The sequence below is a fragment of the Nomascus leucogenys genome, chromosome 6 (assembly GCF_006542625.1).
Source record: "Nomascus leucogenys isolate Asia chromosome 6, Asia_NLE_v1, whole genome shotgun sequence".
Classification (NCBI taxonomy): domain Eukaryota; kingdom Metazoa; phylum Chordata; class Mammalia; order Primates; family Hylobatidae; genus Nomascus; species Nomascus leucogenys.
This window is the reverse complement of record NC_044386.1, coordinates 13,653,038-13,669,534: the sequence shown is the minus strand read 5'-3', so window position 1 is coordinate 13,669,534 and position 16,497 is coordinate 13,653,038. Positions and strand designations below refer to the sequence as shown.

At 46.0% G+C, this 16,497-nt stretch overlaps 1 protein-coding gene across 3 annotated transcripts in view; it reads right to left on the bottom strand.

The window, feature by feature from the left end:
- The window catches only part of OTULINL (OTU deubiquitinase with linear linkage specificity like), a 34,793-nt gene extending 19,284 nt beyond the window's left edge, over positions 1 to 15,509 (bottom strand). For all 3 annotated transcript variants that reach the window (XR_004030404.1, XR_004030405.1, XM_030813920.1), the window contains exon 1: positions 15,332 to 15,509. Coding sequence is in view for 1 of the 3 variants with exons in the window: in XM_030813920.1 (XP_030669780.1) it covers positions 15,332 to 15,395 (64 nt within the window). In the remaining 2 variants the exon portion in view is untranslated. The remainder of the gene's footprint in view (positions 1 to 15,331) is intronic.
- Between the last annotated feature and the right edge of the window lie 988 nt (positions 15,510 to 16,497).

Below are 16,497 nucleotides of genomic sequence, written 5' to 3'. Positions count from 1 at the left end.
AAAGCACTTTGCACCATATCTGACACACACCATAAGTACCCAATAAACATGAATTATTGTTTTTATTGTTATTACTCTAGTATCCCTTATTTTGCAGAGAAAACTTTGAGGGGGAAAAATTAAATAATTGCCCAATGGGACTGAGCCAGTAAGTAGAAGAGCCAGAATTCAAAAACAGGAGCAATGTGGTATGTTATGGTATGAATGTGTCTCCAATGTGTCCCACATGTTAGTTTTATGTGTTGGAAACTTAATCACAAAACTCATATGATGACTGGAGGTTGGGCCTTTGGGAAGTAATTAGGATTAGATAAGGCCATCAGCATGGGGCCCCCATGACAGGACTGGCGGCTGACCTGCGTGCTAATAACCTCTCACCACGCGACGCCCTCCACCACATTACAATGCAAAGAAGGCTCTCACCAGATCTGGTGCCTGCCGTGCTCTTGGACTCCCCAGTCCCCAGAACTGCAGGAAATAAACTTGTTTTCCTTATAAATCACCCAGTCTGTGGTATTCTGTTATAACAACAGAAAATGAACAAAGACATGATGCCAGAAGTTGCCTCCTTTACCACTTGGCTGTCCTGCCTCTGAATTAGGGAACCGTGGAAATCTTCAAATTAGTATTGCTATAGCAAGTAAATTAAGACTCTTTAAAATGAAAATTTTTAAAAATTTATCCTTCCTGGGCTAATAACTGAATTACAACTAAAAAATGATACAGAAGAAAACACCGTAATGAGACATCTTGCAAAATAGTGTCATAATGACAGTTCTGATGACCTCCAGCATCAAATCTCATTTCCCCAAATACAACTGAGATAAAATTGTGGACATCAGAAGGTTCATAGGGGTCCCCCTTCCACCAGCCTGCCAAGGAGAATTCTGCAGTCCCTGGCCCAGCTTTCCCGCCTCATCCCTGGAGAGGGATGCCTGTGGAAGGCTTGGTGATTGGGACCTTGAGAAACAGGAAGGGAGAAAAGGTTTCACCTCCACGAATTCAGTCATTCTACATAAAAAAAGAACAAAAAGGAGTGTGCTGGGAGGGGGGTAAGTTTTGGCAAAAAGAGTCTCCAGAAAGTCCACAAGGGAACTTCCAGGACAGTAGGAGCCTCAGGTCCACAGTGAAGTTTCACAAGTCCACAAGGAAGTTGCAAGGGGAAGTGGAAAAGAGCAGTGTTGCCAGAAATTACGGATTTGATCCTCTTTAATGCCTGTGAAGAGATACAAAAACAAGAAATTTCTTTTCAATATTTTTGGACTGAACCACTTGGGTGGTAGCTGAAATGAGACCATATATACAGCACAATGCATGTCTGTTATATTGCAAAGTGTATTACCTAGGTCTCATACATCCCCCTAGTCATCAGCATTAATGCATGCTGGGACCCCGACCCACACAAGCAGAAGTAATGCTTCAGCAGTGAACATGTCCTAGAGGAATTATACCAGGACCTCCTGAAATCAACAAAGTGAATATCAGAAACTAAAATCTGACCTGTGATCACTCAAACTATATTATATATGGCAGATGAGACTGGTCAGAACTACAAAAAAAAAAAAAACGACCATTTTTGGTGGTAAAATTCTACTTAGTTTTGTTTTTTTTTCCATTCTCTACAATATACCAAAGCTGAAGTAATTCAAACATTAAAACAGGAAACCAAATACACACACACATACCCCAAAACCCTGAAAACAAAACTAAAAGACACTGAAGAGCCGGAAACCAAGTGATTGTGCAAACAGCAGTTCTACCCCAGGAGCCTGAGGCTCCTATTGTCCTGGACATCACAGTCTCTCTATCTCATGGAAACTCAGCAGCGTCTGGTTTGCCGCAAACTTCCAGAATCTGTACTATCTCTACTTCCTAATGGGCCAGCTGCATAGTCCTCAACCTTGTCTACTTCCTCTCCTGATCTTATTCATGGTATATACAATATCAGTACCTCCACACTTTCTCTCTACACACAGACTCTGTCACCTGCATCTAGCCCACTGACTTTCTCCTGAAGCAGAGGTGGTCTTTCAAGGGCTATTGAGCAGGCCAGGGAGCAGTGACATCAACTCTGAGCTGGGAGGACATAAAGGCAATTTAATTTAAATGTCTGAGGTAGCAGAGAAAGTGAAGAAATATACATACAGTGAAATCACCTGGCTAAAAGAACTTAAGGTAGAAGTACTACATTTAATAAACACAACAGGTATTTCTATCTGCTTCAATGTCCTATTATGGTTAGTTAGCAGACGATGGAACAGAGAGTGGTGAAGAGAGGCTGATGGAATAGGAAGGAACTCAAGGGAGGGGTGAGAAAGGACACTCTCTGTGGCAAGAGAGGTAGGAAGATGGGGGTGGGTGAGCAAGCAGAGGACACAGACACTTCTGAGGTGCTGCGGAAACTTCACACTTTTCTGAGCTGTGCCATGGAACCCTGCTCCCTTTGAAAAGGTGAATATGGCTTTTAGGTCATTTGTAATCAAGGGCAGGAAGTGCTGCACAGAGGAATAAACTGAAGCCAATGGAACAGGTAGACAGGGACGGGCTGGGAAGGGCTGCCCCCTCCCTTCCCCAGACCCCTCACCAATTCCTCACACTTCTTCCCCCCAGGCTGGATGCCAGGCAGGGAGGCAGTGAAGTGCAAGACACACTCCTTGCCCACAGGGAGCCCCTGGCCTGGGGACACAGTGTCCTCCTGTCAGCTGGTTGGGTGAGCACCTCCATCCCCCAGTAGGTCACTTCTCTCATAGGCTTTTAGTTTCTCCTTAGGCCTCAGTGTGACTGCAGGGAAAGGCTGGGAGCCTTCAGTGTGGGAACTGATTGTTTAATTCTGAGAAACTCAGCTCAAGAATAAAGCAAAATATTGTACATTAGTCTAAACAAATAAATTAAGCACTACACAAACAGAAGGAAAAACACACAGAACAAATCCAGTTAGGCCATCAAGCTTTCTACATAATTTGGAGCACATGGAGATTCAACAGATTTCTAGAAGTTAGCACAGCAGTGTGAAAGAGTGAGTTTAAATTGTGTTGGTTCTTGCAAAATCATAGATTAGTTGGTTGTTTTTCTACCAGTTATGGGGGAGATATTCAGAAAAAAAAAAAACACCCTCTTAAATCCTTGAAATGGTAAACTCAAAGGACCTTCTGAACTTCTGTATTTCAGGTATTAATTCTGCTCAATAAGAAATGACAGTCTTCCACTTAGTAGAATACAATAACCAACAACTACAGGATCAATATCACTGAGAAACAGAACCACCAAGTGAGAGGATTTTATCTTGAAAGTCATGACCACTAAGACATTCAACTGTAGGCTGTCATGCAACTCGCTTATGCTGTCAGCACCATCCCCCCAGGATGGGGCACACTGCCCCCAAGGCTCCCACTAAACTGAAAGTATCAATAAATATGACAGGAAGCTGCTCCTGGCCAAACACTGAGAGGATTGTGTGTGTGTTTTCTTTAATGACATCACAGCTCAGAGTCGTTTTTCTTTTTGACCGGGCCCATCTTCTAGAGATGTTGAATGCAACCCATCATTTTAAAGGTAAGTTTCCTTTTCTAATCATCGCATTTTAAAAATCCACCCAACTATAAAACCACAAAAGCTATAGATGGGATAGGCTACTACTGAAGAGGAAGTTGTAATTCCTTCCCCGTGGAGTCACAGAACTCCAGCACTGCCACTGCTTTATCCAACCACACAGGCCTCCTCAGCCTGGGAGAGACAACTCATTTGACAAAAATGAGCAAAGGACTCTTGTCTTCATTCTGTCATTTTCTAGCTAGAGGACTAATCACTTAGCTTTGATGACCCCAAGAAGGTACTCCAACGGCCGAAAAGTGGTGATAGCACAGGGTTGGAACAAAATTAAACAAAAAAGCACTATCCGAATATAAACCATTTGGCTACCATCTCCCACCACCTGTCATCCAACCACTGCTTACACACCTCTCAGCTGGCAACTCGCTCCATCCGTGGAAGTCCATTTCCTTTTTCCCTTTTTTGGAATGTTTCTCTCTTTATTGATCAACTTTGATCATTATTCTACGAACATAGATTAAACTCCTCCCGCAGGCCAGGCACAGTGTCAAGAGCTTATGTTACAATTATAAATGCAACCGACTGGATTCTCCTGGCAGGGACTGACAGACAGACTCCTAGTGGGAACAGAGCACCACTGAGGCAACGCTCCAGAGGAAAGGAATGCAGGTCCACAAGCACTGTAACAAGGGAATCTGAGCTAAACGAGGTTGGAGAATGCTTCCCTAGGACATGAGGCTGAGCTGAGATCCAAGGTTGCACAGGAGCTTGCAAGGCAAGAAAAGTGAGGGGAGGCTGGAGAAGCCTGAAGGTCCTGTTCAAGAGGCTGATGTTTAACTGAAGAGCAAGGGAAGGCTCTGAGAGTTTTAAGCAAGAGACTGAGGTGTTCAGATCTGTAACCACCCTGGAATCTATTGCTTGGGGTTATGAAGAACAAGTCTGATTCCTCTTGCATATGATGACCTTTTACATCTTTCATGGGATTGCAGAATGCTTTGGGCTAAAGGCAGAATTCTACTTGTTCTTTTAGGCTTCCCAGAGTGTTCCCTCAGCAGTATGTCCACACTGCAGGCTAGTTCAGTGTATTCATGACTGTTTCCCACTAGCCTGCAAACACCTCTAAGGCAAATGCTGAATCTTAATTCACTGTGGATCTGATCATCTGATGAGCTGTCACAGGAATGCTTCATTTTTTGAGGTGAAGAAACTGAAGCAGAGAAAACAAGTAGAAGTCTGAACTTGAACCAGTAGGTTCTGATGTAGAGCTGTGCCCTCTGAACTAACTACTGTACATTACTGCCTTCCCGAGTAATTCTCTTCGAAGTTCTATCATTTCCATCATTTCCACTCTGCATCTTTCTCTCTTCTAGTTTAGACAGCTCCTGTTTTCTCAACTAGTCCCTACATGGTATCTTTGGGGAGTCTCTTCGTGGTCCTGGTCAGTCTTCTCTAAACTCATTCCACACTTAATGTGAGACCCCAGGTCAAACACAATGTCCTGGGTGTGATCCCCAGGACAGAATTCAACAAGGTGACCACCTTCTTCATTCTACATCAGGGGTAAGTCTTCTGAAAAGGGTCGGAGAGTACATATTTTAGGTCTCATTGGCCATGTGGTCTCTGTCTCAACTACTCAGCTCTGCCCTTACACAGGGAAAGCAGCCACAGACAATACACACAGGGCTCCGATCCAATAAAGCTTTACATATGGACATTGAAATTTATATTACATCTAATTTTCACATGTCAGGAAGTAGTATTCTTTTTTTTTTTCCCAACCATTTAAAAATGTAAAAACCACTCTGAGATCATAGGCTATGTAAAAACAAACAGCAGGCCAGATATGACCCATGGGCTGTGGCTTGCTGAACCCTGTTTTAGATGATACATTCACAGCAATGCAGCCTGTGATTGTATTGCACAGCTACAAACAAACAACCCAAAAGCCACTGACTCACATTCAACCTGCTGTCAGCTTAAAGCCCTTTGGACCTGTGCTGGGGTGTGTCTCCCCATCTTCTGAAGAGAAGAGAGGGCCAGGGGTTTCACTCATTCTCAAGTTTCCCGGTGGAGAGACCTTCCCGGAGGTGGGGTTCTGGCTCCCCTACTACCGCCTTTACTCCTTCCTGAAGGTGAGAGATTGATCTGAGTGGCAGAGTTTTTAAAAATGGCATGCCCAGCTCAGCCCCTTTCACCCCACAGACCTGCCCGCACAGAAGGAATCCTTGGGCCTGCCCTCTCCTTGGGAGGGAGGCCTAGAACTTTAGGAGAGAGTTCAGCTTGGGCACTGCTAGCAAGCCCAACTGGCCACACAACTAAGACACGTGGATTTTATGTCACTGAGCTGGCTTAGAAAAATATATTTTTAATCTCTGACATCTGTATCTACCTTTCAGTTCAAAACATGGGAAGGGAAGCAAAGGATTATCCAGATCATGTGGGCCAGTTCTGGGATCTTTAGACCCAGGCAGGACCTGACATTTATCTCTGCTAGGTTTCATTTACTGATTTGGCTCACTGCTTTGACCTGCCAGGGCTTTGGTGGCACGTGGTCTGGTTCAACTCTCAGGCCTTTAACATTAGACTTCCATATCCTAATAGAAATCATTTATGAACATGTTGACTAAAGATATACTTTGAGATAAGCCATTCTTCACTTTTGCCCTGGGGGTGACTTTTCCATTACTCAGAATCATTTGGGCACCGTCACTAATAGTTACTAATCCTTCTGATTGGTCTCCCTTCCCCAGTTCTGTTTTCTACTCCACAGCCAGCGTTGGTTTGTTTTTTAAACATTCGATGGATGTATCATCTCCTGTGCAAAACTCTACAATGCAAAACTCTTTACAATGTAAAACTCTTTCCATGGCTTTTCTCATTTGTAGGAAAGACCCACATCCTGCTAGCCACTGATGTCAGCTGGAAAGGGCCCTAACAAATTGTCAGAAAGGTAAAAAATGGTCATTACCTATGGTAGCATCCTAGCCAGAGACCTCAGGAGCTGGTTCTTCTGTAACCAAGAATACTAGTGACAGTCAGTGGCTTATAAAGCCACAACTCACCCCATAACCTCTCACCCATCCCCTGGGACCAACTGAGAAGTCAAGATTTGCCCCCCGGGTTCAGTGTGATCTTGCTGATGGGACCACACTGCCGAAGCCTCCTTGGCCACCTCCCAGCCCTAAGTCTTTTACCCCTGTCTCCTAACATGGACTCATATACCTTTACGTGGGCCTGTAGATCTGCTCTCCTAAAGGGAGACCAGTGGCTTCAAACACAACCTCATCAAACTTTATAGAACATTGCTACTCAAAGTCCACAGGACAGCAACACCAATACCATCTGGGACTTCTTAGAACTATAGATTCTCAAACCCCTTGGAAACAGAATCTGCATTCCATCAAGACCCCCAGGACCCTGGCCCTGGCTCCAGTAGATTTTCAGATTTATTAGGCTGGGGCCCAGGTATCTTTTTTAAGCTCCCCAGTAATTCCAACATTGCCAGTGTTGAGAAATCCTGCTGTGGAGTAAGAGCATCCCCTACCCTTAGCTGCTTCTGTTATCTCAAATACATCATCAGATGCCAATTAATTCCCAAAGTTACCATCAGGAGAAATCAGGCCAGATAAAGAAAAATCTTACTGGTCAAGTAATCCAAGTAAAAGTAAGTGTTGTGTCTGTTTTGTGCCCGTTTCCCTTTGGCCAAAGTAAGCGGTTACTTTTACTAGTCACAGCTGTTGTTTTTCTATGGCTGAAAGCTATGACTATCTAAAAAGGAACTTTTCTGAAAAAAAATTTTTTTTTTCAGATTGAGTCTCACTCTGTCGCCCAGGCTGAAGTGCAGATGCATGATCCGCAACCTCTGCCTCCCAATAGTTGAGATTACAGGAACCTGCCACCACACCTGGCTAATTTTTGTATTTTCAGTAGAAATGGGGGTTTCACCATGTTGGCCAGGCTGGTCTCGAACCCCTGACTTCAAGTGATCCACCCACCTTGGCCTCCCAAAGTGCTGGGATTACAGGCATGAGCCACCGTGCTTGGCCCACTTCTCTGAAATTAATGAAGAAAGGAACCTGGCCATTACCCTGGCCTCCAAGGAAGGTGGCCAACTCCTCCTGGTTTGGCTGGGACTCTCCCAGTTTTAGCACTGAAAGCCCCACATACTGGCACATCTCTCAGTCCAGGCAAGCTGGGACGGTTGGTCACCCACGCCCAGTCCCCCTCACGATCTGACCCTGACCCCTCCCTCTTCTCTCACCTCTTCCTCTTGCTCCAATATGAGGAGTGCCTTCACTTCCTCCTAGAGCTCACGCCTGCCTCCCTGCCTTGCTTTGCCTGTACTCTTCCCTCTGTCTGAAACATTTTTCCTTATAACCATGCTCTAGTTCATTCCACTCATTCTCCAGCTCTCAGCTCAAACATCACTTCTCTGTTTCTAACCCCCAGGCTTGAGAAAATCCCTGTTTTCCTCTCTCATAGCACACGGTGTCCTTTTCACAGCACTTGTCACAGTTTACACAATTGTGTTTGTGTTTGATTAGTGTCTGTCTCCCTGTGTAGACAGTAAATGCCTTAAGGACTGGGACTGAATCTGTTTTCACTCTGCTTTCTGAGTGCCTAAGTACAAAATAGACAGTTAATATATATTTGTTGAATGAACGAAATGAATCCATGTAATCAGGATCCCGTCCATGTGTCTCCATGAGAGAGACTGCCAGCTTCCCCCAGGGTCCGTTCTCTCCTCCTCCCACCGAGATTAAGCCCTGACTTTGGGCTGGGCGCATGGCTACTCAGACAAAGGCTCATTCCATCGTCCCTGGGTGCTGGGTACTGCTGTGTGAGTGAATTCTGGCCAAGAAGTTGTTGAATGTGCAACTTTCAAAAGGGCTTGTTAAGAGGGGTGTGTTCCTTGCCCTTTTTTCTCCCTATTAGCTGGAGTGTAAATGTGATGGCTGATGCTCCAGCAGCCATCTTGTACCCAAAAGTGACAGTGAGCACTGAAGCCAGGCATAGTGGAGAAACAAAGTGGAAGGAGCCCGGGGCCCTGACACCGTCGAGATCATCCCAGCCCTGGGGAGCTACCTCTCTTTGACGTGAGAGAAATAAATGTATTCACCTATTTGGGGCTGTTCTGTTACTCCACCACACTTATGCTAACTAAGAGCCTCTATCCTGGTGGTCCCTTCTGACTTTTAATATGTATGTCAGAAATAATGAACCACCAGTGTGTTTTCTCTTCCCTTAATTACACCATGTAAATATAAAGCAGGAAGTGAGAATGCGAAGTGGTCATCTAGTAGGATGGTTTCAAGGTAGTGAAATGAGGAGGGAACTGAGGGAGTCAGGAACTCAGGGTCCGGTCCTAGACAGCTGAGCCATCTGGACCTCAGCTTCCTCCCCTGTGAGCAAACATAAGGACGCCAGGCCATTAACTGCCATTTCCCTTCATTCTCCAAAGGCCTCCTTATTTTAATATGTTTCAGAGTTATGTTGGAGGAATAGTCACGTTGGGGCCAGGATTGGAAATAGTTGTGAAATAACTGACATTGAACTAAACTCAAAACATTACTCAAAGCTTGCACCACAGAAAAGATGCCCTAAGTGTGTATGGAAGATACATAAGATCTTGACAAATGCCAGCAAATACCCCAACCCTTGGAAGTTCATGCTGGGTCCTACAGATCTATTAAACCAGTTGACCCAAAAGCTAGTTCTAATAAAGAGCCTTTTCCACAAGGGCCTCCATGGTGGTAATCAGCTTCAAAAAGGCTGGTAGATGGGGAGGAAAAAGGAACATCAAGGAGACTGGGAGGGAAAGGGAGATGTAATAGGCTCCAAAATTCAAAATTCAAACAAATGAATCAATTACATACGGGAGAAGATGCAGCAAAGTGTGAAGAACAAGACAGTACAAGGTAGATCACCAAGCACAGACTCTACAAGTCCTCTATCATGACAGTCAACTAACCAAAATTGAGTCTAACAAATATTTAATAGTTAAAAAACAAAAATAGAGGGATATACCATGGATAAAACTGATCTAATAAGCTCTCTCTTGGTTCAAGGGATTTTTCTTTAGATCTCCTAGGAAGGAATCAATATGCCCAAGCCTTGCACTGCTTCAGGTACAAAACTGTGGGACCCAACATGTATATTAATCATTTCATTGGCTATGTTTCCATTTCAAGCTGAGCAGCCAACCTAACCTTAGCTACAAACCAAACTCCAAGTTCATTTTGTAAATGCCAAGTAAAATGACAAATTGCTGATCTCATCCACTGACATGAGTGCCACCAGCCCTTCCTATCTAGACAGTGACTGGTTACATTCAGCCCATGCTGGCACTGGCTTGCCATCTCTTCCACTTCCCCTTCCTATCAGCCATTCTGCTTGCTCCGCAGCATTTCGGCCTGTCCAAGTGGTGCATTCGGAAGACACAGAGCACCCAGTCTTTCTTAACTCTGGAGAGTTCACAAGCAAGTTGAGGCCTTCTTGTCACAGGTCAAAAAATACAACCCCAAAGTATCAGGTGTTATTCTAAGACCCAGGGACAGATTCTCTCATTACCAGGCAAGAAGGAATTTAGTTCACTTCTCTTAAACTTGGAGACTAAATGCTACAGAGAACAGTCTATGCCCTGGCTTAGAGGACAGACACAGATTGTTCAAAGTACACGCTCCGATGAGCTTCCACCATCATCAGCTCCACTGCCCACCTCCATTCCTGAGCCATTTGGAACTGGTTTGTACCCACCGAGGCTGTCCCAAGCCTAGAAAGAGATGAGAGCTCGTCTCCACCGTGGTGGGTACAGGACAGGGAGGTATGCTTCTTTTTTTTTGAAACAGTGAACGCTTGATGTTTAATGAGATTTTCACTTCTGATTTGAGGGAAGACTCTCTTGAGAATGACTTCCAACTACATTATCACTCCCTCTCCTAGAAGAATAACCCTAATATTCATTAACAACCAATAATATGGCAAGAGGAGAAAGAGCTGAGGTATTTATCACTCCCACTGCTAGAAGACTCACCCTAATATTCATTAATAACCAATAATATGGCAAGAGGAGAAAGAGCTGAGGTATTTTAAGTAACTTTGTGTCTATTTATCCAATAATTCTACAGACTCCATATCATAGTAACATGGTTAAATCAACAACAAAAGATTTACTATTAAATTCTTAATTTAGAGATTCATCAAGCATAGCATTTTATGTGCTACAGTTTCTGGGATTTTTGTTTATTACCTAGGAATCCCAGCAACGGTACTAACAGGCAACAGGCTTTTGTCTCCCAGAAATGAACATAAACATTTTATCATCCTCTTAATTTAAACATGAGGCCACCTGTCTATTCTGGCTCCAATTAAATGGGAAAGTAGAAAAATGGACTATTACTAGCATAAAAGGTTATTGGAAAAATGAGAACATATACAAAAACTTTCTGTTGATTTATTTAGAAGTACCATTTAAATGTTCTTCCACTAAATTAATTACAAATCAGATAAATGTGTATGCAACCTCATTTTGAAAACAGATTGTCTTACCAAGTAGCTGAACATGTACCAGAGGACTCACATGGACAGGAGAGAACGGAAGGATTTACTAACCAAACATACTAATCCAATAATTCCTCTAAAAATTAAGTAGAGACTTTAATAGCCACGTATGGGGAACCACTAAGCTAGGAAGTTTTAGCCCAGTAATAAAAACTTTTTCATAATCTCTCTCCTGCTGTACCCAGACCTGCAAGAGTTGTCTCAAACAATAACAACAGTATACAAATGTTAACCCAACCTTAATTCAGAACAGCTTAAATGTAATAAGGTAACCTTGAAAACCATGGAGAGCTCTCAGGTAGAAGCTAGAACTTGTTTCAAGTGACAGAAGCAGATAGATTGTTAAGAATCTGTTATGAGTGGAGTCCCATGCCAAGGCTTACCCTGGCCACCGCTTACTAGCGGAAGCCTTGAGCAAATTCTGTGGCCATTGTGAGCGTCACAGAGTGGTGATGGTAAAGATTATATAACACTATCTATGGTCAGTGTCTCTACATTTAGCACCCTAAAGAAAATCCAAATGCCAACTGTTTTTGTGACAGGGACAAGCACTGGGTGCTACAGGCACATAGGAGAGCACACCATTCCAGGCCAGGGAGGCAGCCAAGGCCTCCCAGATGAAGCTAAGTCTACCTTGAGACCCGAGCCAGAGAAAAGGTCATTTTCAAGTTAATAATTATACCCAGTCAAGACTTTCTACTGAGATAAAATACTTGGTACCAAAAAAGTTACATTCTATTTGACATTTATTCATCTCATGGAAATGTCAGAGTAGAAGTATAATAGGGCAAATGGGTGGCAAAGCAAAGACAACAAAATCAACTACGGACCATTTGGTTTTAAGCATTCTATTGTGGGTGCCTTTAACTGCAATGCTTTTTTCCCCCACAGCCCTCAAACTATTTTTTAAAGAAGGGAAATATTTCTCTCGACAGTTACAACTAGTTGTAACTAGCAGCTCTCAGGCCTCTTTTCCTTGGCACACACTTTCTACCACCAGCGCCCCCTCTACTCCTCCTTCTCCTCCTCGAGAGTAAAGACCTTGAAGGCACTTGTTCTAGAATAAGGTCACAATTCTCAGCACACTTTCGGCAGTCCATGTGGAGGGAGGGAATGCTTGCGCCCACACTTCTCATCACTCCTCTTGCCACCCGACCAATCACTGGGTTATTAACAGTTCCATCTGCCTACTCTCCTTTTGAACACAGAAGTTCCACCAGGTAAATTCACCTGCCTGCCTAGTGATTACCTGCCACTGCCCATGGGAACACGCCAAAGCCTGCTTATGGTGGCTCAGAAACATCTGCTTCATACATACAGTTGGGCCTGCTTGAATGGCTTTAGATTAACAAAATCCAGGGTATCGAGGAATATACCTTTCATTTAGCAGACACATCTACATAGGAGGTGGGTAACCTTGTACAAGTTTGTGTGTGACTTGGTTTCTTAAAATAAGGTTAAAAAATAACAGCTACTTCATAGTAAAAGGTAATATTAATAATAGTAGTGGCAGCTAACATTTGAGTGCTTACTCAGAACCACAACCAACCAGTTCTAAGCATTTTCCATGTAATAAATGAACTAAGACACAAGAAGCACCAAAAAACGTTAGCCATTACCATTATTTTTAAATTTTTGATTTGGCATTAAGCTCTTTCCTCCAAACAAAACCTTACCTAGAACAGCAAAAAACAACAAAACAAACCTAAAAGTATACAGAAACGAAAAAGCAGAGCAACTCCAAGTATAGCTGGAGTGGGTCCGCCGTTCCACACTGCGCATTCCTATTCCCCCAACACCAGCCCCTAAGAACCTCCAATGAGTCCTGTGGTTCCAGAAATCATGGTTGAAATGTGAATGTTACCACTGAACAGATGGACAGTAGTGGAGAGAACCACAGCAGAGCTGAGCCAATCAAGACAGTTAATGGCCCGAGTCTGGCCAGATGTGGGAAGAGCAAGGAAGAGTGTGGGGTGCACACATTCTCCCTGCAAACACAGTGGTCTGCCTAAGGTGTGCTGGCGACTGTGAGCTCATTTCACTCTATGACCACCTCTCCCTGCCTTCCTAATAGATGACAGCGTCTTCTCTGGGCACTCCACTAAGTGATCTTCCAATGCTTCTTCGATGCATCTAACATTCTGATTCAGACAGTCTTTCTGATAATATTATGCAGAGATGCTTAGTCCATGATTCTCAATATCCTAACATACCCTAACACTTTAAAAAAGAAATAGTAAAAATCAAACAAACAAACAAAACCTCTTCTGCGGGTTTTCTTCTGTTGTCTGGTTTTATTGTCAAGTGTTACTTGCTGTTATTTCGAAAGCTAAAAAAGTTGTCCCTATACTAGCTTTGACAACTGATTTTAAAACTGGTTTTATTTTTGTTTTGCCAAACACCACTGGGCAAAGAAGAGAAACTATGCTTGTAAGTCATCAGAAGTTATGTTTTGGAGAAAAAAGTTTTCCATAATCTGATCCTTGAATCACATTCTTCCTCTGCTGCACACCAACTGCAGATCCCACAATTGGAGCAGAGGAAAGAATCTCTCCCTGGGCTCGCAGCGCTGGCATGCATTGAATTTGGTGCAAAGAAAGGAAAAATTCCGGGCGATGATGTTAACCCTGAAGTAGGCAACTTTCTGCCTCCCAAACCAGCCTTTCCAGCTGTGCTCCTGCCTCCATTTCCAATTTCTGTTTCTCTGCCAAACTAAGGCAGGGAGGAGAAAAGAAAATAACATAATAAAAAGTTCAAATGAATACACCCATAGGAAATATGTGGCTAATTTTATAATAACCCAAGGTGCAGAAAGGTTGAAAAAAATGAGTTCATTCTCCAAACTTTTGAGAGTGGGAGGTAGGACAGAGTTCTTCTCCACTGGGAGGGGCTGCCTGGATCCGCTAACCAGAGGCTCTCATTTTATGGATGAGGACACATCAGAATGATGTCCTCTGACTCCCAGAAAGGTGCTGTTTCCACTGCACCCAACAGTTTGCTGTGTGAATTAAAAGCTCATGCTGGGACCAAAAACAGCAATTCATAAGCAATCCCCGCACCTGGCAATTTGCCATAATCACTGCAGTTCCTGCATCCCAAACTCTGTGTTTGGGAACCGGCATCCTCCCAAAATTCACTAGCGGGCTCCAGACAAATACAGACACAGGAATGTGTCCCTTCAAAACCAAGCAGCAGCTATGCTCATCTTTCTCGGGGCTGGTTAGGAAGACATCCTTTGTGGACTTCAGAGGGGGAGAGGACCCCGCTACCGAGCCAGCGGGTGGAGACATCGACACTGAGCGCCTGAACTCCCAGGCTGTGCTGCTGCCCTTGTTGGGTGATTTTTTTTTTTTTTTTTTGGACGGAGCCTTGCTCTGTCGCCCTGGCTGAGAGTGCAGTGGTGCAGTCTCCGTTCACTGCAACCTCCGCCCGCCGGGTTCAAGCAATTCTCCGGCCTCAGCCTCCCAAGTAGCTGGGACTACAGCTACTCGCCACTATGCCCGGCTAATTTTTTGTATTTTTGGTAGAGACAGGGTTTCACTATGCTGGCCAGGGTTTCGCTATGCTGGCTAGGCTGGTCTCGAACTCCTGACCTCTCGTGATCCGCCAGCCTCGGCCTCCCACAGTGTTGGGATTACAGGCGTGAACCACCGTGCCCGGCCCCGTCTGGGTGAATTTTTTTTTTAGCCAGAGTATTCTGTTGTTAGCAAGTCTCGACTGCCGCGAAGGTGTGCGCCACATCCTCTGCCAGCAGGGCGCGAAACCCAACTCCCTCCGTCAGCGAGTCGAGCTCCCAGAGAGGATACGGGGCCCCGCGGGTCCACGCGCCCCGGGCCCGCTCCCAGGCGCAGAGCGCGACCTCCGCCGCTGCCTGGGCTCCCCGCGCGGCTCTGAGGGGACCCGGACCCCAAAAACCGGCTTTCTTCCAGGAACCTGCGTTTCCTGCCCGGGCAGGCGACATAAGCAGCTTGGCCTCCCTTATTCAAATACTACCCCGTCCCCGACAGGGGCTCGACCCCCGAGTGGGGGTGCAGCCCCGCCCCACTCCCGCCCGGCGCAGGGGCGCGCTCCAGCTCCCGGGCTCCAGGATTCCCAGCCCCCACCAGGCAGCGCCGGTGGCCGCCGAGGAGGACGCGTCCCTGGCTGCCTGCGACCCCGCCCGCCCTGGCGGTCCCTGCCCGCGCCCCCCGCCCCGCCCCGCCCCGCCCCGCCCCAGGCTCACCTGCGGCAGGAGCGCGAGACCGCTCCCGCTCCCTTGCCCGCGTGGGGCTCCTTGGCGCCGCCATGCCGGCCGCGCTGCGGACGGGCGCTGGGCCTCGGCCCGTGGTCTGCAGTGGTCTGTCAGACGCGACGGCCGCCCGCCGGCGCCCGGGCTCGCTTCCCCGCGGCGGGCTGGGGACGGCGGGGGAGGCGCAAGGCGGGGATGGGCACCGACTGACGCGCCGGGCAGCCAATCAGAGGCCGGGGAGGGGAGGAGCGGGGCCTAGAGGAGCGGGGCCTCCGCACGCTGTCCGGGTCGCTGGCGGGAGAAGTGCGGAGGCGTCCGAGGCTCGGCAGCGGAGCGGGTAGCTACTCCTGGGGTCAAGGCGCGTTCCCGAGGCTGCTCCCCGGGAAACATCTTGGGAATTCCACTTGGGCGGATCCGGCGACCTCCACGGCACTTTTCATGGAAGGCTTGTTGATTGGGAAGCACATTGCCGGAGGGCCGGCTGATGAGGAGGAGGAGCCAGTGCGGTTTCCCCCCGCGGGCAGGTTGCTGCGCGATCCTGCTCTGTCACTGCAGGGGTGGGCGAGCCTGGAGTCCAGATGCAGCTGTCGGCCCAGGGCCTGTTCACCTGACTGGGGAGATTTTCTAATCTTTCATCCCCCCAGGGTCAGCAGAACGGGGTTACGCTTACTTAGAACTCACAGTTTACTTTGGGAGCGCGAATGTGTGCATTATTGACAAAACTGTCCTCTTATAGAATGATTTATCCAAAGGAAAAAAATGTGGGAGTAGTTAACAGTAGAATAAACAGCCCAAAAAAATGAAAAGGCGCTCACAACAAGGTTCTCCCCCACTCTGCCGGTCAGATGGGCCTTTTCCAGAAGAAAAAGGAAGAAAATGAAAATCCTGTTGAACACTTCCTCTTTCTCCAATATACACAGTTCCAGAGACAAACTGACTGCATGGGAAATGTTTTGGCATCTTTTGAAAGAGAAGTTCCATAACTAAAGATGTGAGAAACAGCCTGGAATTTTGTGTGGCTTCAGTAGCCTGAGGGCAATGTCCACAAGTAATTGGATCGCTTTCCTCCCTTTTCCTAGTCTCAGAACACAGGTCTTTGGCCACTCCACTGAGATTCTTTATCCCAGCAACAACAGTTAACTTAATGCCAAGCATTTACT